Raw genomic sequence first — 27528 nt, 5'->3', positions numbered from 1 at the left:
ATCAAACATAACCATCTCAGTTAGCTAATAGGAATGGAAACTACATATGGATTTCTTCATTAATGATTTTGAGATTTGTTTAACATTAATGGTTGTTTAAGCTCACAAATTTTTGCTGAGTACCAAACTGTTTCAATTTTCCAAGAATTTAATGCATAGCTTATCTTACTACTCAAATGTAATCTCTTAGTATCCATTTTAAAAATATGGTGACATATTCAACATCATTTAGATTCTCTACAGTTCTCTACACTTATAAAGTTTATACTTAATATTATTCAGCTAGGATTCCAATTTGGATAGCTAACACATTTTGCTTGTTGATATTATCATGTTGATATGCTCTCCAACCCAAGGATCTGGTAAGTTAACTTATTGTGTTCCATGATATTATAATGTTTGTGTGGTCTTTAAGAGCATATTCTGAATAGTTAACACGTTTTGCTTATTGATATTATAATGCTGATATGCTCTTCAAGCACACATTCTGATTAGGTAATATGTTTTGATTATTGATATCATAATTCTGATACGCTCTTTAAGATGAGGAACATGGAAAATAGCTGTGTACAGTCAGCCATTAAGCATTACCATTTTCTACTCTAACTATTCAATTGTTTCTAGTAAAATTAACTTCTAATTGTTTATTTTTGAAATTCTGTCTTGTTTAGAAATATATTAGAAAAGCTTGACGAAAATTTGAATTTCTACTTATGGTCTCCTCCAGAGCACATTCCAAATTTTCTTAACTTATTAAAGGTATATGATGAAAGATGCCGCTTTTTGGATGAAATTACCTTTGTTTGATGTTGATGCAACATCTTGAATAATCTGTATGACATGGAAAATGACTGGGGAGATCATTCCAGTTTATATTCCGAAAACGCTCTGCAGTTTCATGTTAGTCAGGTCATCCATATGTATCAGTTTGCATGCCAATGTACTTCAATAAATTCGTATTTTGTGGAGTAGCCTTCAAGAGGTTGTGAATAATCAAGTATTACGAGACTGTTTACTACATCATTTTAACTTCATTTCATTGTGTTACATCTCCAATTCCTCCATACTAAAGATACAAAAAAGACAAGATTTTTTTGTGTGGATGATACTGGATGACGTTTCTATTGATAGAAACTTGATTTTGTAGAGTAATGTGGAGAGAATTTTAAATATTTGACTGTAATTTGTGCCCATATATAAGAGGAATAATGCATTTCTTATCAACAACAAGATTAGATGGGTAGATCATATAACTAATGAGGAGGTATTGAATAGGATTGGGGAGAAGAGAAGTTCGTGGCACAACTTGACTAGAAGAAGGAATCGGTTGGGAGGACATGTTCTGAGGCATCAAGGGATCACCAATTTAGTGTTGGAGGGCAGTGTGGAGGGTAAAAATCGTAGAAGAAGACCAAGAGATGAATACACTAAACAGATTCAGAAGGATGTAGGCTGCAGTAGGTATTGGGAGATGAAGAAGCTTGCACAGGATAGAGTAGCATGGAGAGCTGCAACAAACCAGTCTCAGGACTGAAGACCACATCAACAACAACAACATCAACAACATGTGTTGTACAATGATCAACCAAAAAGATCATTGTTTTTTATTCATGATTTTCTCAAATGTACCACAGATACATGCCACCAAATGTTTGTCATGAGCTTATTAAGCTTATCTATAGGAATTGAGGAAGGTAAGATGACTTATGATGCTCTGTTACTGGTCGCTAATGTTTTATGTGTGGTACCATCGTTTCAGGGAATTATTATTATTTCACTTGAGAGAGATTTTGGAGCACTATTAAATGATTTTTCAGACTCTTAACAGATAATTAAAAAACTGGGAGAACTGCCTCATAGCACTCCAAAGTGCTATTAGTTAGACTACCACATCTTAGCACAACTTGTCTTACGAAGCTGATCACATAGGTATTCTGAGTTATTTTTAGGTATGCAGCGTTCATCCTCTCTTTTCATTAAGTACATGCTACATGGCCACTTTATACTGGTTTATTACAGGCAGATAGAACTATAAATTTTAATGGCCATTATGTATTCCATTTTGCATATCACCAGGAAGTAAGAGTTTGCTCGTTAGCAGCTGTGAGAGTGTCTGAAGCTTTTTCAAGCGCACACAAGCCCAACTTCGAAAACCTTTTGACACTGTGGTCTGGACTGCTATCCCCAAAATTTTGAAGGTGGCAGAAATTTAATGCGGGGCACAAAAGGTTATTTAAAACTTCTACAGAAACCATACTGCAGTTGTAAGAGTCGAAGGACAGGAGAGAAAGCAGTGTATGTGCAGGGAGTGGAGGCAGAGTTGTACACTATCCCTGAGGTTATCTGTACATTGATCAAGCAGTAAAGGAAACCAAAGAGAAATGTGGTAACGGAATTAAAGTTCATGATGTGAACACAAGACTTGGAAGAACAGTTGAATGGAATATGCAGCGTCCTTAAAATAACTTATACAATGAACATAAGAAAAAGTAAAACAAGGGTAGTGGAATGTAGTTGCTTGAAATCAAGTGATTCTGGGAATATTACTTTAGAAATGAGATAATAAAAGTAATAAATGGGTTTTGCTACTTGGACAGTAAAGTAAATAATGATGGTTCAAGTAGTAAGGATAAGAAAGCAGACTGGCAATAGCAGGGAAAGAGTGTCAGAAAAAGAGTTTGTTGCTTGTGAGCTCTGCAACATCCATGTACTAATTTTTATTTACATGACAAACCCTATTTTCAGGGCTATATTTTAATTTGGACTAATGGATCTATGCAGATATTTGTAAAAACGACGATGATACATCATTCCATATTAATGTAATACTGCCGCCTTCTGAAGAAGACAGATTTAAATCTGTCGAAACCTAGGTAAAGATTTCTTTATCCATTGCAACTGGTCGGCTGTTTTTAGTCTTATTACGTGGAACCGTTGCTGTTGCGCAGCTATGTTTAAAATACTAAAATACTTGTTGATATCTAGTATATATTCAAGCATTAGGGCGTCTTTTTTCAAGGTATTCGCTTGGTGTGTGGCCTGCTACAGAAGTGAAACGTGGAGAGTAAGCTGATCACGCAGAAAGTGAATAGAAGCTTTTGAAAAGTGGTGCTACAGAAGAATGCTGCAGATTAGGTGCGTAAATCAGCAAACGAATGATGAGTAATTCAATCGAAATGGGTAGAAAAGAAACTTAGCGCATAACTTCACTAAAAGAAGGGATTGGTTGGTAGGGCATATCCTGAGGCATGAAGAAGTAGTCAATGTGGTAAAGGAGGGAAGTGGGGAGATACGAAATGTAGAGGCGTACCAAGATATGAACACAAGTAGTTTAAAATTGATTTGGGTTACAGTAGTTACTCACAAATTTATGTGATCCACAAATTAAACTAGACTGCAGAGCTGTGTCCAACCAGTCTGTGGACTGAGAAAAGTTAAAGTTAAAACTGGTTTTACACTGCTTCATACTGCATGCACTTAGTAGTTCATAGTCATGTTTTTTAGTGTCATTGAAGATTATATTAACTTCTCACTGATAGATACCGATAAAACGCGTAGTGCAAGAAAGTTGAAAGATGGAAGGAACATATATTGGGTCCATAAAAGGAAAACAAACTTGAGGACAATGTTATAGAAATAGAAGTGTAAGTAAGTGAAGATGACTTAAGAGATATGATACTGCAAGAAGAATTTGAGAGAGCACTGAAAGACCTAAATGGAAAAAAGCCCCTAGGGTAGACGATATTCCTTCAGAGTTATTGAGAAGCATTGAAGAACCAGGGATAACAAAACAATTTCACTTGGTGTGCAAGTTATGTAAGGCAGGTGTAATACCTCCAGACGAAACACCAGCTCATATCAAGAAAATGTATAAATTTCAATTCTCAAAAATAAATAGTCATGTAGACAGAAAAATTTTGCGTATAAGTGCATCGTAGTCGCAGATAGTTGAAAAGACTTCTTTTCTTCCATCATACAGCATTGGTGATCCTTCCTGACCTTGCACGGGTAGCAGTAAGTATCTTCAGCCAAACTACCTACCAGACGCAGCAGTAGTCTTTCTCATGAAATAATCTATTTGTCATTGCAAACCGTAATTTAAGTCCTATATTAATTTATTGGGTTAGAAATTTATAAATTTCTGTTTAACGTATTTCCTAGATGTTCAATGATACATGTGTATTACCTTAATACAGATCTTACGATATTACTGACTGTAACATAGTTCGGAAAAAAAACTCCCACAGTATTACACAGGGATCGAAATGTTTCTGGCCTTAGCCTCTCAAGTTAACGACTCATTAGTGTTAATGACTCTTTACTCGTTTTCGTGAAATTGCCTTTCGATCTTTATCCCATCAACAAAATTGGAACTGTCAAAACGTGTCCTGTCTGAAAACCAGTTGGTAGCTCAGTCGTGAGAGCTGTTCGGTTACACAACTGTAGCTAGTTGAATAATGAGCAGAACATACAGTTTTGTTTCTCAAATGAGTGGTCATAGCTTCGAAATAGCAGCGAGACCCTTGTATCTTATATTTCAAATCTTTGGTTTGGTTCCCGTCATGAGCGACAGCAAAAATTTTGCTTCTTGTGCTTTCAGAGTGACATTAAAGAGACTCACCAGTTACCTCATATGTTTGATTTGGCTTATCTGTATCACTGCCTCTGGTCTTTACTGCGGTTATTTAGTAATGCAGTTAATCCTACTAAATCCGCAGCTCCTTATGACACTACGTTTTGTACTTGTGTCCTTTTTTTTACTGACTGTTTTGGAGCCAGCTACAATTTTATGCAGATCTCTGTGTACTGGATACCACTTCCTTAGTAGCATCACGGAATTGTTGCAACAGGTAGATGCATTGCTCGCCATGCGAGATCCCACTTACAGAACGGAAATATATCGCAAAACGCGACAGAGAGCAATTTTGCTTTCCATTACAGCGCTTGTCTGGGTTGTCATACCAGTTAGCGTACTAGGAGCCTATTTGTTCATACGTGATCCATTAGCGACCATTTTTCTATGCCTACAAGGCTTTGTCACGGTCTGGCGAGTTCAGTTCTTCGCCGTTGTGCTGGTACTCCGGCACAGGATGGGCATCGTCTGTGGGCAGCTGCTGAGGAGTACCCGGCCTCCGGCGGGCAGCGAGGCTGAGCTGGAGGAGCTGGCGACGCGAGCAGGACAGCCGGGTGCGGCGGGGGCGGCGGGGGCGGATGTGCGGCGGCTGCAACGCGCCAGGATGGCCCTCCACCGCTTCGCCCGCCTCTGCAGCCTCCACTTCGGACCCACACTGCTGCTGGCCCTCTTGGATGATTTCGTAGTCATGACCTGCACTGCCTATTGGCTTATGGTCCTAGCTTCACAAACAGACAGGAGTGTGGGTATACTTGTCAACGTGTTTGCACTTACTAGCGCCCTGTGTCGCCAGCTGGCGGTGTGCTGGGTGTGCTCCTCTGCGGCTGAGCGCGCCGACAGAGCTGGTCTGTTGCTGTCGAGGCTGCAGCCCCTGCTGCGTCCCGGGCCAGCACTCGATGTTCTGCAACTTCCTGTCGACAGACTACGAGTTTCCGCCATGGGGTTTTGTGACATCAACCTCCAGACCTTCACAACTACTGTTAGTGCTGCAGTCACTCATCTCGTGATACTTGTTCAATTTCAAAAGTAAAGTACTACGTGTGGTCTTTGCTAGAATATCTCTTCTCCTAGCAGTGCAATGTATGGAAGCTCTCACTGCTGAAAACATCATCTTGCAAACATAAAATCAGTGTCAGATTGCTTAACAGCTGCATGGTAAGTATAGGTTATTTTTCAATTACTCGTGGTGTTTGTACTATCCAGAGGATTGTGAGGCATGTGCAACTAAAAACCAAAACCAAATAAATGGGTTCCTAAACATTTTGTAGCAAATGTGTGTAATTATTTTCTTTCCACCTACAGGATGGATAATAAATGGAGCTCTAACTTGTTTCCCTTGAGTCACACAAGGTAAATACTAGAATGCATTTTCCTGCAATCAATTAGTTACCTGTCCATACCAAGAGGATGCAGTAGAGCTCCAGTATAAGTTACTACTTCAATTTGGTCTTCTGTCATCTGTTGCTACTGAAACTTACTTCCACTGTATATCACATGAGACAGGTGATCTGAGGTCTGACGCCTAGAGCCAAGACATAATATACGGTGTTTTAAAAAGATTAACTTGATTTCAGAACTGCATATATACTGATGGAAACATACTACAGACGTGGGATGAATTGCAGAATACTCACAAAATCTTAAAGTTTTATCTAAGCTATTACAAATGCTCTGTGTGCCAAATAGAAACTTTACGTAATGTACCTGCTTTTAGAGAAGCTATGGGAGCTGTTATTTTGTTGTTCCCTTCTTCCATGTCACTAGTTAAAGGCATAGATAAATGGAAGCCAAGAATGCAGGGCACTGTCTCGGGGTCCTGTGCGTCCTATCCAGCGTTGTATAGGAGTGCCATTGAGAAATTCACGTAGTTTGTTGTATCAGTGTGATAGAGGTCCACCCTGTTGGAAAATGAAGTCATCGGAGGCCTCCAGAAGTTGTGGAAAAACCAGTTCTTCAGCATGTGAAACTAACTCATTTCAGACCCCATGTTTGCCTCAGAATTGAAGATACTATACACTTTTTCACGACAAGTGCCACATAATATGTTCACTTTAAGTGAGTCTCATTTGTTCTCAGTACTGTAGGCGCCCCGTAGTCCCAGTCGCCTACGGTGGACTGGATGGCCGAGCGGCGACATCTCCAGTTGTCAGGATGCTAGGAAATGGCTGTAGAAGCGTCAGAAACGCCAAAGAAACATTATTAACTCATAACACCTTTATTCCTGCCGAGTACAATGTGGCTTGGTGATATCAACGACCTTCCCCCAGTCCTCGCTGACTCGTAGCGAAGACACCACATCGGGGCCGCACCAGTCTTGCTAGCGCAGCGCCGCGTGCTGTGACGTAGCGAAGGAATGTCCTTACTTTGTACTTCGGCCGCGCGTGGCAGATGGTGCCCGGCTGGGCGGCCGCCTCGGCTGCGGACAGCAAGCTGCTGGCGTAGGAGGCTCCGGGTTGGAGTCCCGGCGCTGTAGGCACGAGAGGCATTCTCGTAGTGCGGAGTGAACTCTATCCCACCCCGTCTTCATCCCTACTCCTCCTGGTGGCTCTCCCGCGTTGGACGGGCGGAACGGGCTGCAGTCCCCCAGCGTCGTCGGCTCACCTGGTTGTGACGGCGGACGCACAGGGCCTAGGCCCCGCACGATCTCCACGACGGCTCACCGATGTGGTCAGCATTGGCGGCTAGCGCGTCTGCCGCGATGTCTGCTAATCCTGGGATGACGATTGACAGCGGCAGCAGAGAGGACCAGAGCTGGTACCGTCCCCTCAAGTCTGCGGCTGGATGGGCCGCCCTTACTGCACCATCTCCTTAATAAAGATCAATATGTCGATCACCGAGCTGAGCGCTACGCAGCGACCCAGTACACATCTAACTGCAAGTCTAACTGCGAGTGCCATGTTGCTACCAAAGCTGGCAGCTGGCGTATTTAAAGGAAGCACGAGCGACGTCCTGACGTCATGCTCGTTTGTAATGAACGCATTCGTTCCACTTATACTGCCGATTCATCTGTCGTACGCGCCCCTTAGGTGCTCTTGCGACAGAGTTACGTGTTGTTACGACAGACTTACGCGAAGTTCTGAAATGCAGTATAGCTGTCGCTATACCTCTGTCTTGTACTCTACGAAAGTCTCCTTCTAACACAAACCCGCGTGCTAAGCAATTCTCTCTCGCCTGTTGTGTGTAACCAGGACATTGCTCCTGCATGGCGACACATTCCTTACATGCCCAATCCTCTTACCTCTTGGCTAACCTACTGCCTCTGGCTCTAGGCATAGGCAACGAAACTTTGACAATATTTCACGTTCCCAACTCTTTACTATTCCACGACACTACAGTACTGTCGTGACGGTTCCTGATTCCCCATATGAGAAAGTTAAGTCAGTTTACTTTGCCGCTATCATGAAATGCTGCTTCATCACTGAAAATTAACCGTGGGAAAAACGTATCGTCTTGCATGTCCTCTATAGAGCATTGTTGGAGTCAACCCGTTTTCTTTTATCACGAACCTTAAGAGCGTCCACTAATTGTATTCTGTGCAGTTTATAGACAAATTAACGCTTTAAAACTCGCCAGACAGTCGTAAGAGGCATTGTCAGTTCTCTGCTTGCGTGGTGAGTACACTTTCGAGGACTCCATTCAAACGTTTGGCGAATTCCTTTCTCCATGTCGTCAGAAGTGTCAGGTCGACCCGGACTCTTACATTTGCACTATCACCCTGTCTCTTCAAATTGGTCATACGAATGACGGAAGTTTTCGTGTGCAGCCTGATCAATGCGAAAACGCCGACGAAAAGCACGCTGGACAAAAATCGGTGACACACTGTTTGCGAAGTGCAGCACACAAAACGCCTTCCGTTGAGTGGACGCCACTTACCTCTAACTGACCGTTAACTGAGAAGACACATCGACTGGCAACTAAATGCGATCTTCTGATACTCACCACACATTTCCTTGCCTGTACGTCCCAGGTTTCGTAATTATTACCACCCAAAGTCAGCTCATTCTTTTCGAAACACCCCGTATATAGAACCCGTACTATTTATCCATGAGATTCAGCCTGGCAAGAAATGAGTGCGAAAGGCGATTTTGCCACACTGACAGGTATTATTACATGTAAGACGCTATTTCAATTTACTTTGTTTTCAAAAATGGTTCAAATGGCTCTGAGCACTAGGGGGCTCAACTTCTGAGGTCATCAGTCCCCTAGGACTACTTAAACCCAACGAACCTAAGGACATCACACACAACCATGCCCGAGGCAGGATTCGAACCTGTGACCGTACCTTGTTTTCTCTAGTTATTTCTGCTAAAGAAAAATGACATATATTTCTGAAGTTACTTGTTGGTTGAAAAGCTTCACCACAAATTATAATAGACGACTAACACAACTCCGGCTCCTGTGGCCGAGCGGTTCTAGGCGCTTCAGTCTGGAACCGTGCGGCCGCTACGGTCACAGGTTGGAATCCTGCCTCGGGCATGGATGTGTGTAATGTCCTTAGGTTAGTTAGGCTTAAGTAGTTCTAAGTTCTAGGGGACTGATGACCTCCGATGTTAAGTCCCATAGCGCTCAGAGCCATTTGAACCATTTGAACTAACAACTCGTATCTGGAGGAAAAGGAAATGATATCCATACGGCACACCGACACTACTGAACAAAAAATGTTGCCATAAATGAGCGTTGAGAAGTTAGTGACACTACAGTTCCGTGAAATACCGAGAAAATACACACAATTAGTAAGGAGATGTTGCCGCCTGGAAATACAGAAGCGTTACATCCAGTCACACACCTCAACGTAATATACCAGAGCCGATGTAAGTCGTTGTTAATCACCTGCAAACCAGAGCTAATAAGGAAATCTAAATGTAAAGGAAGTTCATATATTTCCCACTCATCTAGTTTATCACGTGTTACACACAACAGATAATCACTACAAATTAAATGAAGAGACGTTTTTGTAAGCAGTAATCCAGAGTTTTTATGAAGGATAGAAAGATAGATATTCTATTAAAGGAAACTTACAAATCAAATTTACTTTATCTTACAGTCCACCTAGTTGTTAGTTAAAATCTTCCCTGTCTCCTTCTTAATATAACATATCAGTAATATCACCTATGACACAGCAGATATAAAGAGAAGAAACGCTTTCACTCACAGAAACGAATCGCCGCATCAGTATAGCATTCCGACACATACATATAACGCTAGATACTTTAAACAAGTTGCTGAGTGAAATATAGCATCAAACATCATCCCAGGGTTACATTTATAAACGTGTGGAACACATACTGAAGCTGCAGAACACAATGTAATGTGCTAACATTTCAGATTTCGTCCCAAGCAGACACTCACATGTTTTAACACTATTGACATGTTTTGTATCTAGGCAGGTCCATAAGAAAAAGCCTGATCTGTAGTTCCAGTACACCCATCAGTGTCAGCAGGAAAAGCAAAGTACTTTCCGCATTAAATATAAAGCATGCCACTCCTCCGACTCTTGCTGTTGGAAGCGATGGTGAGAGTGTGGCGGCGGCAGTATAAGTTCATCATGCACACTCCCCTCCCCTCAGTCTAGTCTTTATCTTGGAAGTAGGCCAATCAGACAAAATACACGTATTTAGACCTCCAAGTCGCAGCACGGTGTTTTATCAGTCATTAAAGTGAAACAGTCAGTATGTTCCCTAGTGTCTTGTTCTCTGCACATCCAACTTGGCGCCAAGTCCCACAGTAGCTCGATATTTGTACCAAAGTGGAATAGCTCTTTGGAGAAACCAAAAATTGTCTATATTATTTATCAAAGTATGTAAAGAAGTGATCCTGAGATTAATTCACATCAATCTAGCAATGCTTCTTAGTACAACAGGCGCACACACAAACAAACACACCCACACACACTAAATTTCCCAACAACTGCGCAGTATTTTACCTGGCCATTAAGGCAAAACAATCAGGATGTATCCCAAATTTGGCCATCTCGTCCTCTGCACTCCACTTGGCGACATCTTCGATAGTTGTACGTCACTTGGCGCAAACCACAATGGAGTCTCAAATTAAGTGTCACAATGTTATTTCCTCGTGTATATTGTTTGATTTAACCTATCGGTTAAGATACACTTAAACATGACTGTTTTGCTACTATATTGTTAAAACTATTCCTTACTATGTAATTTATTAGAACTTTTGTGTTGATTTCACTATTTGATAGTCATTACCAAGTGCACTTTAACCTGCAAGTTAGATCAGCAGTGAAACAATTTTGCATTTTGAAATAACATTGTAATACTTGATTTGAATGTCTGACGTGTTCCTGGAACGTCTCTATATCTATTCTCGACGTGTGGGGTGTCACGTTATCCTGCTGGATTTGCCCAAGTTCGTCGGAATGCATAATGGACATGAAGGGATGCAGGTGACCAGACTGGAACTGCTTATGTACGTGTCACCTGTCAGAGCCGTATCTATTCGTATCAGGGTCGCATGTCACTCCAGCTGCACAGACCTCACACCATTGCAGAACCTCCACCAGCTTGAACAGTCCCCTGATGACATGCGGGGTACATGTGTTCATGAGGTTATCTCCATACCCGTACACGTCCATTCGCTTGATACGATTTGAAACTAAGCTCGTCCGACCAGGCAACATGTTACCAGTCATGAACAGTCCAATGTCGCTGTTGATGGGCCCAGACGAGGCATCGTCATCAAGGGTACATGAGTGGGCCTTCGATTTCGAAAGCCTATATCAATGATGGTTCGTTGAATGGTTCGCACAGTGACACTTGTTGATGGCCCAGCAATCTCCTCATTCGTCGTTGGCCTCGTTCTTGCAGCACCATCAGGCCGCAGCGTTGTCGGAGATTTCATGTTTTACCAGATTCCTGATATTCACGGTATGATCGTGAAACGGTAGAACGGGAAAATCCCCACTTCATCGCTACCTTGGAGGTGCCATGTCCCATCGCTCGTGCCCGGACTATAAAACCATGCTCAGACTCACTTAAATCATGATAACCTGCCGTTTTACCAGCAGTAACAGATCTATCAACTGCGCGAGACTCTTGTCTTATATAGGCGTTGCCGAGCGCAGTGCCTTATTCTTCCTGTTTACATATCTCTCTCTCTCTCTCTCTCTCTCTCTCTCTCTCTCTCTCTCTCTCTCTATATATATATATATATATATATATATATATATATATATATATATATATACTTGTACTGAGTGGGATACAAATATCAAACTCTGGTCGTTGCCAAGTTGGGTACAGAGAACAGCATAGCGTACTCTGAGGTACACACTGTTCGGCATTTTCACTGTAATGGCCCTTAAGACACTGGGGTATGATTGGCTGTTTCGATTCAACGACTGGTAACACTCGTATATCACATTGTAGTTAAAGGTTTATGAGGTCTAAGGATTCTGCAAGGTTTCAGACAAGTCGAGACTTGACAAAGCTGTTTGTATGATGTATATACGCACACTGTAGCGACGAATGAAAATTTTTTGCAAACTTCGGGATTCGAAGCCAGGTCTCCCAGTCACTTGAGAGATGAGCTAACTGCTACGCCACTTGGGCACAGTAGCTCTGCAAAACTGCACGAGCTAACCTAGCACGTCCCCCTCCTCAGCCCAAATTCCCATTCACGCCTCGGTGCTGGTGGTATATCCCCTAAACTCGAGCAGCATGGCAGATGCTCTCCAACTGTACTGGAATAGCGCCTCAGCAACGAGCGAAGAGTGGGATCCTGCCTGAAACAGAGGCATAGCTCCTTTAATCAAATGAAACTATGTGGTTACAGAAAGCTTTTACAGTCTCAAAAATCCATGATACATGAAGACCGAAACGGCGAATGAAAATTCGTACAAATGCCGTATTTCTGAGCCTGGTCTCCTGCTCACTAGACACATGCACGAACCACTACGCCACGTGGGCACAGAGGCTTTGCACAGCAGCGTGGCCTACCCTAGCACGCCTCCCTCCGCCGTACAACCTCCCATTCGCACCTCAGCCCACTTGTTACCCCAAAACTCGGTGCGGCTACTTCCGTCAGAGGTTCGAGTCCTCCCTCGGGCATGAGCGTGTGTGTGTGTTGTCCTTAGCGTAAGTTAGTTTAAATTAGACTAAGTAGTGCGTAAGCCCAGGGACCGATGACCTTCGCAGCTTGGTCCCTTAGGAACTTACCACAAATTTCCAAATTTCCTAAACTCGGACAGCACTCAAGAGGTTCTCCAACTGTACTGGAACAGCGCCTCAGCATCGAACGAAGCGGTAGATCCCACGTGAAACCCAGGAATAGGTGCTTTAATCAGATGAAACCACGTAGTTCCAGACATACACTCCTGGAAATGGAAAAAAGAACACGTTGACACCGGTGTGTCAGACCCACCATACTTGCTCCGGACACTGCGAGAGGGCTGTACAAGCAATGATCACACGCACGGCACAGCGGACACACCAGGAACCGCAGTGTTGGCCGTCGAATGATGCTAGCTGCGCAGCATTTGTGCACCGCCACCGTCAGTGTCAGCCAGTTTGCCGTGGCATACGGAGCTCCATCGCAGTCTTTAACACTGGTAGCATGCCGCGACAGCGTGGACGTGAACCGTATGTGCAGTTGACGGACTTTGAGCGAGGGCGTATAGTGGGCATGCGGGAGGCCGGGTGGACGTACCGCCGAATTGCTCAACACGTGGGGCGTGAGGTCTCCACAGTACATCGATGTTGTCGCCAGTGGTCGACGGAAGGTGCACGTGCCCGTCGACCTGGGACCGAACCGCAGCGACGCACGGATGCACGCCAAGACCGTAGGATCCTACGCAGTGCCGTAGGGGACCGCACCGCCACTTCCCAGCAAATTAGGGACACTGTTGCTCCTGGGGTATCGGCGAGGACCATTCGTAACCACCTCCATGAAGCTGGGCTACGGTCCCGCACACCGTTAGGCCGTCTTCCGCTCACGCCCCAACATCGTGCAGCCCGCCTCCAGTGGTGTCGCGACAGGCGTGAATGGAGGGACGAATGGAGTCGTGTCGTCTTCAGCGATGAGAGTCGCTTCTGCCTTGGTGCCAATGATGGTCGTATGCGTGTTTTGCGCCGTGCAGGTGAGCGCCACAATCAGGACTGCATACGACCGAGGCACACAGGGCCAACACCCGGCATCATGGTGTGGGGAGCGATCTCCTACACTGGCCGTACACCACTGGTGATCGTCGAAGGGACACTGAATAGTGCACGGTACATCCAAACCGTCATCGAACCCATCGTTCTACCATTCCTAGACCGGCAAGGGAACTTGCTGTTCCAACAGGACAATGCACGTCCGCATGCATCCCGTGCCACCCAACGTGCTCTAGAAGGTGTAAGTCAACTACCCTGGCCAGCAAGATTTCCGGATCTGTCCCCCATTGAGCATGTTTGGGACTGGATGAAGCGTCGTCTCACGCGATCTGCACATCCAGCACGAACGCTGGTCGAACTGAGGCGCCAGGTGGAAATGACATGACAAGCCGTTCCACAGGACTACATCCAGCATCTCTACGATCGTCCCCATGGGATAATAGCAGCCTGCATTGCTGCGAAAGGTGGATATACACTGTACTAGTGCCGACATTTTGCAAGCTCTGTTGCCTGTGTCTATGTGCCTGTGGTTCTGTCAGTGTGATCATGTGATGTATCTGACCCCAGGAATGTGTGAATAAAGTTTCCCCTTCCTGGGACAATGAATTCACGGTGTTCTTATTTCAATTTCCAGGAGTGTATTTTCAAGTCTCAAGCATGTACAATTCCATTAAGTTTCAGTTGTGCAGCCGCAAGAGTTCTTCTTCTAATATTTCGGCCGTATAACGTTCAGCCATCTTCAGAGTGAGCCGTAAGACTGCCGCTCCAGTTTTTTTTCTTTATTGTATTTCAGTTCCCCAGAGGGGCGGGCTGGCTGCAGCATATGCGCTGCCCTTCAGCCGAAAGACACCCCTCCAGTGCTCGCTTCGTCCCTTCATACTCGTGTACCGCGCAACTGCGCATCTTACCACAGATGCAAATGCACCAGAGACGTTGGTCGGCGGCGGAGATGTGCACAGTGCGCGAGTTACATCTATGACCCCGCAGTCGATCTGTGTTGGCATGTCCATATATCATTGTAAGCTGCACTGTGACGGCGTCTTTGTGACTTTATTACAGCAAGTGCTGGATTCCATGATTTATCAGGGTTGAAACTATTATCTCTATTAATTAAATTCGACATCAAGCGAAAATACAGAAGACCCTGAAAATGAAAGCGAAAGATGCCACAAAGAAAGCAGGAGAAGACGAAGAAACCTTTAAACCGATGGCCTTCCTACCATTTGTTGGTAGCCTCTCATCAAAAATAGGACAGATTGCCAGATAAATCTATTAGAAAGTTTCATCACGTGTTTGGCCTGCATCTTGGGGACTGGAAATATTTGGGGCGTATAGTACGCCCTACTGAATATATAACTGCTGAGGAGCCTTATGCGTTGGAGAATGTCAACAGACCGGCAGTTGTTTTATAGATAGCACCTTGCATTTTATTCGTGACGTGCTTCCAAATTTTTGCATTCATTTTTAGCGGGCTTTTTTCGATATCATCCCCAAAGTGGTGTGGACTTCGACACGCTTCGCCCAAGGTACAATAACTGCGTCGAATCCTCGAACGTTGACAGAGGTGCATTGATCGGCGTTGATTTTAGCACCGGAAGCACGACAGTACTCGTCTACCGTGGCCTTCACGGTTGATACGTCTCCGTCGTTGCGCAGTAACACTCCGACGTCGTCGGCGTAAGCACGAACCACGAAGGACGTCCCGGTGATCGACAGTCCTGCAAGTTTGTCATGAATGGAGCGTAAGAGTAGCTCGAGCGATAAAACAAATAACATCATGGAGAGAGGGCTCCCTTCCGACCTCGATGGGCTGAGCGTGAAGTTTGAACCCCTTTTACGATAAATATACATTTTTTCATAGTTCTTGATATATATGCAATAGTTCTAGATTTCTCTGTTTAAAACACGAATAATTCTGCAGAATTTCGGGAAGAAAACAATAACTCGGCAAAATTTTGGTATGGTAAAAAATTATTTGTCAGTTTGGAAAAAATAAATTTGTATAACAGTTCTGTTGGCAGTTCTGGATAGCACCGGAAGAGTTGCATTGAAAATGATAAGAACATTTTTGTGGCGATAATAATTTATACAATAATTGTTTTAATCTGATACTCACTTTCTCTACTATAGCAAAATTTGTAGAATAGTTCTGATGACAGTTCTGAATATCACCCACAGAGTTCTACCAAAAACTATAATGACATTAGTTGTGACGATGACATATGAGATAATTAATGTGGGACTCACTTTTGTCATGTAAAAGTAATAAATTCGTACAAAAGGTCTGATGGCATTTCTTAATACGACCCTAAGAGTTCCACCGACAACTGTAATATTTTTTGTGGGGATAACAGTTAATGAGATAATAGCATTTTCGAGAGACCCACTTGGTCTACATTATAATAAATTGGCACAACCCTTTTGCTGACAGTTCTGGGTAGCACCGAAAGAGTTCTTTTAAAAACCCTCATAACATTTTTATGGTGCCAGTAGATTATGAAATAGATTGTGTGTTCACTCTGCAGTGGGTGTGCGCCGATGTGAAACTTACTGGCAGATAAAAACTGTGTGCCGGACCGGGTCTCTAATCCCAGGCTATGACGAAGGAATATCGTCACAATATCCTTTCGTCCAGGAGTGCTTCTTCTGCAATTTTCGTAGGGCAACTTCTACGAAATTGGGAACGCAGGAGATGAAGTACTGCTGGAAGTACAGCTATGAGGACAATCGTAAATTCTCACTTTTATTTTGGAAAACCGAAAATCGGGATGTATATTCTACTAATTACAGAAAGTCTAAATGTTCAGCACTATACAAATGCCAGTACACTTTCTTAAGACTTACTGTAGTAACTGTAGGTGGATGCGTGGGATGTGCACGCTTAGATGATTCAAGGAGAGAAGGCTCGTCAGTGCAAAACAAACAGATGGCTGAGAGAGCAGATACATTCACACGCGCCACTAACCAGATGGTGTCATACCTGTCGAGAATCGCACCAGAGGTACAATGAGCTATGGTGGAGTGCTGTTGGCGTGGTTACTATGCAACTTACTTGATGGGCATCAATACACCGTTATATTAATGTACAATACTTGAGAAACAATGTCATTCACACATTCCGAGTTCCTTATCACTCAGTACTAGGCTAAATTACCGGCCTAGTGATAAGCAGCCTATGTACCTCACCGACTACACATCTTCGTGTTATTAGAAAAAAAGAGAAAAATACCAAGGGACACAAAATATGAATCCAGATAAACCGGAAATCCGGATTACTGAGGACCAAATAAACGAGGTTCTTATTTACAAATTTCGAACTTCTTATTAACTTTAATACTGTATCCCCTCAACATAATAACACCTCTATCAGTCATGTATTGAATTAGGATTTAAACATACTACTTAGATCGTTTGTACAGTATATTCAGTAAATATACTTACATTTCTATACATTGTAAAGACTTTTAACTCTCGCTGTAGTGTAACTCATCAAACTTCCACACTTCCTTTCTAACTAGAACAAATGTTTGCAATAATATTAACGACAGCAATTTCAAATTTATTCGTTACACACAGCACATGATTTTATGTATCCTAGAGTCTGGTGATGTTGCCACATAACTTTCATCCATGAGGGTCCTGGGCATATTTTTAGCTGTTAGTTGGTCCTGGATGTCATGAGAGCTCAAAACAATTACTGTTTTACGTAATAAAATTCATCTGGTTCTTCCTGATTCTAAAAATATACACTTCATGTATGCCTTTCATTGTTGTATGATTCAGTATCGACGCTAATGCTCTCTTGATGAGATATGAGCCGATTGCTCGTTTTTATCCACTGTGCCCTTTCGTATTTCATTTCAGCGATTAATTTATTTGTTTATCAACGTAGTAAGTAGTACAAAGCTAATCCAAAATGTAAACTGCACTTAAATTCTGTTTGAACTGTTTAATCGTCAGTGTCCGCTGTCTGAACGTCAAATATCAGATTAATACACTGCGCCTGGTTGCGTTATTTTATAGGAATTTTATTATTTTAAGTGGGAAGTACTAGACAATGTTGAAGAAATCCAAAGCATATTGTTCGAAGAGCATTATATTATTCGAAATTTACCTGTACCAATAGGTGCAGCCAAAGCAGCATTTGTGATGCTATAATTACCTCATAGATAACGATATTTGTCTATTGTAGTTTTGTATTCCTATCAGAATTTTGAGAGCATCAAAGCCTCATTTCAGCATGAGAGAGGGGTAAAATCAATAGATGATATTGAATTGAAAGCCTTCATCAGTCTCTTGGTTTTAATTGTTGTTAACAAAAGTAACAGATAAAGCCTGGAAGATCTGTGTGGAACTGATGGTGATGGCATTGAAAAATTACACCTCGAAAATGAACATAAAACGTTTCAAATTTATTCTGGAGAGCCTTAGATTTTACAGTCGTGCTATTCGTGATGGAAGGAGACAATTAGACAAGCTAACAACTATTCGGGAAATATTTACTGTGTTTGTACGCAACTACCACAAATCTTACACCCTTGGAGAAAATGTTACAGTAGACAAGAAGCTGGAAGGATTCTGTGGAAGGTACAGTTTTCGCCAATATGTATCAATCAAAACAAACGAGTATTGATTCTTAAGTGTGGATTCTTAAGTATTTTACCTGTACAATTTGGAAATGTACGCTGTGTTGCAACCAGAAGGATTTACCAACTGAGCAATAAACATTTTGTTGTTCTGTGACTGTGGAAACCTATATATCAGTCAGGTCGAAATGTGAAAGCGGACAACTGGTTTACTAGTACTGGAATGATAATAGAGCTAAGAAGGGAGAATTTTTCTTTTGTTGGCATGATGAAGAAAAACAAGCGTGGAGATATGTCTAGAGTTTGCTATCAGTAAAAGAAGGGATGCCCACATTTCCTTTATTGGCTTCCACAAGACTGAACTCTAGTTTCCTCCGTACCTAAAAAGGGGAAGTGAGTGATCCAGGCATCACGTTTGCGTGAAGATAATTCGATATATGCTGACATTGTAGGTAAACGGAAGCCATCCACCGTAAATTTTACAATAGCGTTAAGTGTGGTATTTTCACGGCGGATACGCCGAATGCTTTGTACAACACTGCAAGAAATGTCCGCCGCTGGTCAATGGTTATATTTTTGTAATGATCAGTACAGTTGGAATCTATACACAAGTGATTTATTGTGGCAACAGTAAGAATTGTATCAGAAGGAAAGGGTTCCTGAATCAGCTATGTTATACAATGTTGTTTTCTTCGCTAAATTCTGCAGAACTATTGAAATTTTGTACAGAGAACTCTATAACTATGACTTATCTATCAAGAACTCTGAAAAAAATATATATTTCTGAAAAAAAGGGCGCCAGCTTCACAGTAGGAGCAATTATGGGGTTCTTAATTAAGTTGCAATTACCTCTTAAACTATCACCTGCACAAAAAAATTCTACTAGGAATTTCGATAGAACTCTTCACGTGGTGTCCAGAACTGTCATCAGAACTGCTGTACGAATATATTTATTTTTTCCGTAGAGAAAGTGTGTCCCACATTAAATCAATTTATCACAAACTATTATCGCCATAGAAAAATGTTATTAGGATTTTCGATAGTGCTCTTGGGGTTCTGTTCAGAACTGTCCTCAGAACTGTTGTACAAGTTTAATTTTTGCGAAAATTGCCAAAAAATATTTTCGATACGAAACTTATTCGAATATTGTTGTTTTCTTCGCTAAATTCTGCAGAACTATTGAAATTTTTTACAAAGAACTCTAGAACTATGTCGAACTGTGAAAAAAATATACATTTCTGAAGAAAAGAGTGCTAACTTCACAGTAAGTGAAAAGATTTTCTCCTTAAATTGCAATTATCTCGTAAACTGTTAGCTGCACAAAAAAATGTTACTTGGGTTTTCGACATAACTCTTGGAGTTCTGCTCATAACTGTGCTCAGAACTGTTGTACTTATTTACAATTTGAAAAAATTGACGAAGAATGTTTTCGATACGAAAATTTTTTCGTATATTGTTTTCCTCGCCAAATTCTGCAGAACTATTGATATTTTGTACAAAGAACTCTAGAACTATGGCGTATCTATCAAGAACTCTGAAAAAGTATACGTTTCTGAAAAAAAGTGTGCCAACTTCATAGTAAGTGAAAAGACTTTCTCCTTAAATTGCAATTATCTCGTAAACTATTAGCTGCACAAAAAAATGTTACTTGGATTTTCGAAAGAACTCTTGGAGTTCTGTTCAGAACTGTGCTCAGAACTCTTGTACTTATTTACATTTTGCGGAAATTGCCAAAGAATGTTTTCGATACGAAAATTTTTTCGAGTATTGTTGTTTTCTTCGTTACATTTTTTGGAGCTATTGATATTTTGTGCAAAGAACTCTAGAACTATGGCACATCTAACAAAACTGTGAAAAAAATGTATATTTCTCGAAAAAGGGGTGCTAACTTCACACGAATAATTCCCACTAACTGACTGGAGCATTGTAGGATTCAGAATGGAGGGTGTGAAAGGAAAGGCTCCGACGTTCCATCCGCGCTTTAATGGAGCGGAAGGCCTGGGGGTAATTCGCAGAAGCGGAACTCATAGCAAAATGCTCTGCTAAGCGGTTTGCAATGATGTTGGAGTCAGTACAAACTGCTCCATTCAGTGAGAGCTCAGGGACGCTGACAGGGGTCCGATAGCCAGACAGGCGTCGGATCTTGGCCCAGACCTGCCATGGAGAGACATGGAGGCCAATGGTGGACACATACCGCTCCCAGCACTCCTCTTGCTTTGGCGGATAAGGCGGCGGGCCCGCGCACGCAGCCGTTTGAAGGTGATGAGGTGTTCAATGCAGGGATGTCGCTTCTGATGCTGTAGCGCCCGCCGGTCATCTTTAATGGCCTCAGCGATCTCAGGCGACCACCAAGCCCCAGTCCGCCGCCGAGGGGACCCAGAAGAACTAGGAATAGCAGATTCTGCAGCAGTAACGATGCTGGTGGTGCCGGAGTGAACCACCGCATCAATGTCGCCATTAGAGAGAGGCTCAATAGCGGCAATGGAGGAGAACAAGTCCCCGTCAGCCTTGTTCATTGCCCATCTGCTGTGGCGCCCAGGTTGGTTGGTTGGGTTAAGGATGAAAGGGACCAAACTGCAAAGGTCATCGGTCCCTTGTTTCATAAACACACACAGTACAGGGAAACAATCCATTAGTCATTCGAAGCACAAGATAATAATAGAATAGGAGGGAGCCGAATTAAAACACAAAACTAAGTAAAAGATACAGCTCAAAAGAGGGTGATGGAATAAAATTAAACGGAACTATAAAAGCCGGTTGCGTGAATAAAACTTAAAACCCGATCTGCCATAGAGACATTGTCACCTAAAAGAGATGATAAATCACCCTGGAGATTAGAAGCACGCCTGATAGCGGTTAAGAGAGGACATTCCAACAACAGATGGGACACCGTCATGGTAGCACCACAGCGACAATGAGGGGGGGTCCTCTCGACGCAGCAGAGGACCATGCGTCAGATAAGAGTGACCAATGCGGAGCCTACAGAGAATTACAGAATCCCTATATGATGCTGGAGAGCCTGCCGACGGTCGCGAATAGCCTCAGCAATCTCCGGCGACCACCAGGGTACAGCCTTCCTCCGACAGTGTCCAGAAGAGCGGAGGATGGCAGCCTCAGCCGCTGAAATGATGGACGTGGTTAAGACATGGACCACCTCGTCAATGCGTCCCTGTGGGGGAGACTCAATGGTTACAGCGGAAGTAAAAGCCAGCCAGTCAGCCCTGTGGAGAGCCCAGCGGGGCAGGAGCCCAGAAGAATGACACTGGGGCAGTGACAAATAGATGGGAAAATGGTCACTACCACACAGGTCAGGATGCACTCTCAATTGGAGGGATGGGACAAGTCCGGGGCTGCAAAGAGAGAGATCGATGGCCGAGAACGAGCCATGGGCCACACTGAAATGCGTGGGAGCACCGGTATTTAAGAGGCTAAGGTCGAGCTGAGCCAACACATGCTCCCCAGCCCGACCGCGGTCATCGGAGACAGTCCCACCCCATAGAGGGTTTTGGGCATTGAAATCGACCAGCAGCAGCAATGGCGGCGGGAGTTGAGCCAGCAGCGCAGCCAAGACATGTCGGGGGAGCTCCCCATCCAGAGGAATGTAAACAGAGCAAACAGTAATAGCCGGCGAGAGCTCAACCCAGGCAGCGACTTCCTCTAAAGGCGTCAGAAGGGGTACTGGCGAGCTACAGACAGAGTGGTGAACAAAGAAGCAAACCCCACCTGACGCTCGTTGACAGGCAGCACAGTTCTTATAGTATCCCCGATAACCGCATTGGGCGGGGGTCCGCATTGCTGGAAATCAAGTTTCCTGCAGAGCAATGCAGAGAACAGGGGAAACACTCAGAAGCATCCGGAGCTCAGGCAGGTGGCGGAAATAACCGCCGCTGTTCCACTGGAGAATGGAAGCAGGAAGGGACTGGGAGGGCGTGAATGCGAGTAAGAGGCAGACGGCGCCTCAGAGCCAACTGCTGCCACCGGGTGAGAGTCAGCTGTATCCATAGGAAAGGCCCCCGAGGGTTCCGTGAGGGCGAGATCCGCGGCAGAGGCGAGGATCTCCACCTCATCCCCGGAGCCAGGAGTATGTACAGCAGGTGGTACTGAAACCGCCGGAACGTCCTTCTTCTTGCACACATTCCGTTCCTTCTTCTCGCGTCGGCCCTTAGGGTGAGAGGACTGGGAGAGCTTCTCTGAAGGAGCGTCGGAGGCCGACGACGACGCAGAAGCCCTACGACCAGCAGGTGGCGGAACCTTCAGCCACTGGCTGACATCCGGCTGGGTAGGAGAAGAAACGGAGGAAGGGAGAGCCCCAAGGGACCCCTTCCGTGAGAGAGAAACCGGCAAAGGCAACGCCGGCGGAGAAGGAGGGGGAGGGATAGAGCCCCCCGGTTGTGGAGCAGATGTCACTCCCGAAGTAAGCATGGGGGGAGCGACAGAAGAGGGTTTGCCCCCAACTGCTAAGGGGGCAACAGAGGAAGGCTTGCCCCCAGACACGAGGGGGCCAGACAGAGAAGCATGGCCCTGAGGGCCCATTGAAGGCGGCACAGAGGAGGCGACAACCGCCGCTCGCGAGGGCGACGATAACGTGGCTGCAGCATAAGATGTTCGAACGGAAGCAGGATACAAACTTTCAAATTTCAGTTTGGCCTCTCTATAAGTAAGCCGGTCCAGGGTCTTAAATTCCATTATCTTCTGCTCCTTATGAAGAACGGGGGCGAGCATGGAGAGTGGAGCTCCCCACAGTTGACACATACAGGCGGAGGCGCACATGGTGAATCGGGATGAGAGGGTCGTTCGCAATCTCGACATGTGGCGCTGGATGGGCAATGGGAGGACATGTGCCCAAACTTCCAGCACTGGAAGCACCGCATCGGGGGAGGGACGTAGGGCTTGACATCACAACGGTAAACCATTACCTTGACCTTCTCGGGCAAGACATCACCCTCGAAGGCCAAGATAAAGGCACCGGTGGCCACCCTGTTAGTCTTGGGTCCTCTATGTACACGACGGACAAAATGGACACCATGTCGTTCCAAGTCGGCTCTTAGCTCGTCATCGGATTGTAACAAGAGGTCACGATGGCAAATAATCCCCTGGACCATACTTAAGCTATTGTGGGGAATGATGGTAACAGGGACGTCACCCAGCTTATCACACAAGAGCAACGCTCGTGACTGGGCTGGGGAGGACGTCTTTAGGAGGATGGACCCATTCCTCATTTTAGACAAACCCACCACTTCCCCAAACTTATCCTCCAGGTGTTCCACAAAAAACAGAGGCTTCGTCGTAAGAAAGGAGTCACCATCAGTCCTGCTGCAGACAAGGTATTGTGGTACGTAAGGTTCCCACTTGGCACTAGATCTACGTCCCTCCCATGGCGCAGCCAATGAGGGGAACGACTGAGGGTCATATTGCACAGCATCAAAGTCTACTCTGCCTCGCTTAGAGACGTTGGTGGCTGTGCGACCACCAGCTTGGTGTGATTTATTGCGCGTCATTGCGCCACATCCGCCCAGATGCCACCTACTCCGAACGAGGGCTCTCCCCAAGGGCGCCACCCAGCCAAAGCAACGGGTACCTGGCCGATATCCCGTTGCCCGGAGTCCCCATGCCCCAGGCAAGATGGGCACATACTCCTTGGAATGCATGTGGAGGAAACAGCTCTGGCATCTGTAGTGCGATCCCTGCATGGTCAGGGGCTACCACCAAGAGGGTACATGACGACCCCACCACAACGGACTGGCTACCGTGCTGGATTTTAGGTGTTGAAAGGGTCCACAGTTGTCGGGGTCACTAAGAAGGGGATTGCGCACATTACGAGAAGGAGGCAACCCAGAAGATGTTGGGTGTAAATCCCGCCACACGACAATAGGTAACATGCAAGATGGTGGTGCATGATGGACCAATAGATAAACACCACGTAAGGCGTCCTTCCCCAAATGGAACGCACTAACAACGGAAATTTGGAAAAAAGGAGGTCAAACCCAAGAGGGGACCATCACAGAAGGCCAAAACGTTTGAGACTCCTTTTAGTCGCCTCATACAAGAGGCAGGAAGACCGCGGGCTATTCTTACCCCCGAACCCGCAGGGGGAGTGTAGCGGAGGAACCCCAGCCTCAGCAAGTAGGCTATTAACAGGACTGATGCGGAATGCTCCTGTCGCCTGTCGAACCCAACAGTGGTGAATGGGGTCCAGCAGTTGCAGCACTGAGGGCGATGCTTAGCCATACGCCACACTCCCATAATCCAGTCGGGACAGCACAAGGGCTTTGTAGAGCTGCAGCAGCGTGTTACGATCTGCACCCCAAGTTGTATTGCTGAGGCAGCAGAGGGCATTCAGGTGCTGCCAGCACTGACGCTTGAGCTGACGAATATGTGGAAGCCAAGTAAGCCGGACATCGAACAGCAATCCCAGAAAACGGTAAGTGTCAACAACCCTGAACATGGCATCCTGAAGATAAAGCTCAGGGTGGGGATGGACAGATCGACGCTGACAAAAGTGCATAACACAAGTCTTTGCAGGAGAAAATTGAAACCCATGGGCTAGGGCCCACGACTGTGCCTTGCGTATGACTCCCTGCAACCTATGTTCTGCAACACTAATGATGGAGGAGCTGAAAAAGATGCAGAAATCATCAGCATATAACGTGGGTGAGACAGACGACCCTACTGCTGCTGCAAGTCCATTAATGGCCACAAGGAAAAGGGGCACGCTCAATACAGAGCCCTGTGGAACGCCGTTCTCCTGGGTATGAAGTGAACTATGGGATGTGCCAATTAAAACGCGGAATGTCCGAACAGATAAAAAATTCTGAATAAAAATGGGGAGAGAGCCCCGGAGACCCCACCCGTGCAACGTGGCGAGAATATGGTGCCGCCACGCCGTGTCATATGCTCTGGAGAGGTCGAAAAAGACGGAGACGAGGTGTTGGCGCCTGGAAAAAGCAGTGCGGATTGCAGACTCAAGAAAGTATCGGCGGTGGAACGGCCCTCATGGAAGCCGCTCTGGCACTGAGCCAGAAGACCCCGAGACTCGAGCAGCCAACACAGCCGTCGACTCACTATACGTTCCAGTAGCTTGCACAGAGTATTTGTCAAGCTGATGGGCCGATAGCTATCCACATTAAGCGCGTCCTTACCAGGCTTCAGCACCGGTATGAAGGTACTCTCCCGCCACTGCGACGGAAAGACACCATCGCCCAATATGCGGTTGAAGATGGCAAGAACACATCGCTGACAGTCCGGGGACAGTTGTTTGAACATCTGATTGTGGGCACCATCTGGCCAAGAGGCTGTATCGGGGCACCTTGCCAGGGCGCTCTGCAGTTCCCACAAATTAAATGGGGCGTTGTACGCCTCAGGGTGGCGAGAAGCAAAAGAAAGCCTTTTGCCTTCCTCCCGGCGTTTGAGCGCGCGAAACGCAGGCGGGTAATTCCCCGACGCAGAGGCCCGAACATAGTAGTGTGCGAAATGCTCGGCGACTGCATCGGCATCGGTGGATACTGCCCCGTTGATGCTAAGCTCTGGGACACCTGTAGAGTACTGCAATCCAAAGATGCGCCGAATCTTCATCCACACCTGGGAGGGTGAAATATGGGAACCAATGGTGGAAACGTACCTCTCCCAGCACTCCTGTTTCCGCCTCTGGATGAGCCGCCGTGCCTGAGCACGGAGGCGTTTAAAAAAATTAGGTTCTCTAAAGACGGGTGCCGCTTATGTCGCTGAAGAGCCCGCCGACGTTCTTTAATGGCTTCAGCGACCTCTGGAGACCACCAAGGCACTGACTTTCACTGGGGGCACCCTAATGAACGAGGAATGGTACGTTCCGCAGTGGATGCAATTGCTGCAGTCAGTGTCTCAACTGCCACATCGATGGTACCGTGGGGGAGAGAGTCAACAGTGGTAGGAGAGGAGAACGTTTCCCAGTTTGCCTTGCTAAATGCCCATCTAGGCAAGCGTTAATGGGAGCGACGCTGGGGTAGTGAAAGGAAGATGGGAAAATGGTCACTACCACACAAGTCGTCATGGACTCTCCAGTGGACCGATGGTACAAGCCCTGGGCTGCACAACGACAGATCTATGGCCGAGAACGTGCCATGCGCCACACTGAAATGTGTGGCGGCGCCAGTGTTTAAGAGGCAGAGGTCGAGTTGGGAGATGAGATTCTCGACATCTCTGCCTCGGCCAGTAAACTCCGTTCCACCCCACAGGGGATTGTGGGCGTAAAAATCCCCGAGGAGAAAAAAAGGCGTGGGAAGTTGGGTGACAAGTGCAGCCAATTCGGTCAGGAAGACTGTACCACCTGGAGGGAGATAGACACTGCAGACGGTTATGTCCTGGGTAGTCCTTACGCGGACAGCCACAGCTTCCAATGATGTTTGAAGGGGCACAGGAGCACTATATACAGAGGTAAGGACATACACGCAGGCTCCACCTGACACACTATTGTAAGTGCTACGGTTGCAGTAATAACCCCTGTATCCACGAAGGACAGGGGTCCGCATTGCCAGGAAACAGGTTTCCTGGAGGGCAATGCATAAAGCAGGTGTCATGCTTAGAAGCTGACGTAGCTCAGGTAGATGGCTAAAATAACCGCCACAGTTCCACTGGACGATGGTATTTTCCATGTCTGTGAAAGGCGTGACGGGACTGGGAAGCAGATTACGCCGCTGGGTCACCTGCTGCCTCCAATGGAGCACCCATGCAAATGTTATCCATCGTGTCCGAGGGACCGGCGAGAGCGAGGTCCTCAGCGGACGTCAGAAGTTCCACCTCGTCCTCAGACGCAGAGCTTGTAGGAAGCGGTGGCATGGGTGCCATCGCAATATCGTTGGTCTTGGGGACTTTTTCTTTTTCTGCTTGTCGCGCTGTACCTTCGGTGGTTCAGGCTTCATGGGCTTCACTGGGTCAGTCTCAGGGACAGACGATGACCGTGAGGCCCTACGACCAGGGACGGGTGGTGGTTTCAGCCACTTTCGTGTGTCCGCTTTTCCACTGGTCGGAACTTGCGAAGGGAGGTCCCCAAGGGATCCCTTCCTGGTGAGAGCAGCCAAAGAAGTCTTACGCTTCTCCGGCTGGGAAGGGCGGAGGGGCTGATGTCCCCAATGGCTGGGAGGGTGTTGCTCCTGAAGAAGATGGAGCAGGAGCAACAGGGTGTGAAGTGCACCCCACAATAGAGGGGGCTGTTGAATTCTGA

General features: G+C 45.5%; 1 protein-coding gene across 1 annotated transcript; it reads left to right on the top strand.

Annotated features, from left to right (window-relative positions):
• Window positions 1–5090: 5090 nt before the first annotated feature.
• On the top strand, window positions 5091–5663 carry LOC126164032 (gustatory receptor 23a-like). Its single transcript, XM_049920249.1, has one exon. It carries the CDS (start codon window positions 5091–5093, stop codon window positions 5661–5663), a length of 573 nt encoding a protein of 190 aa, XP_049776206.1.
• Window positions 5664–27528: the final 21865 nt, after the last annotated feature.

Source organism: Schistocerca cancellata, chromosome 1, assembly GCF_023864275.1.
Source record: "Schistocerca cancellata isolate TAMUIC-IGC-003103 chromosome 1, iqSchCanc2.1, whole genome shotgun sequence".
NCBI lineage: Eukaryota > Metazoa > Arthropoda > Insecta > Orthoptera > Acrididae > Schistocerca > Schistocerca cancellata.
Note: the sequence above shows the minus strand (reverse complement) of the source record. Positions and strands in the feature narration are given on the sequence as shown.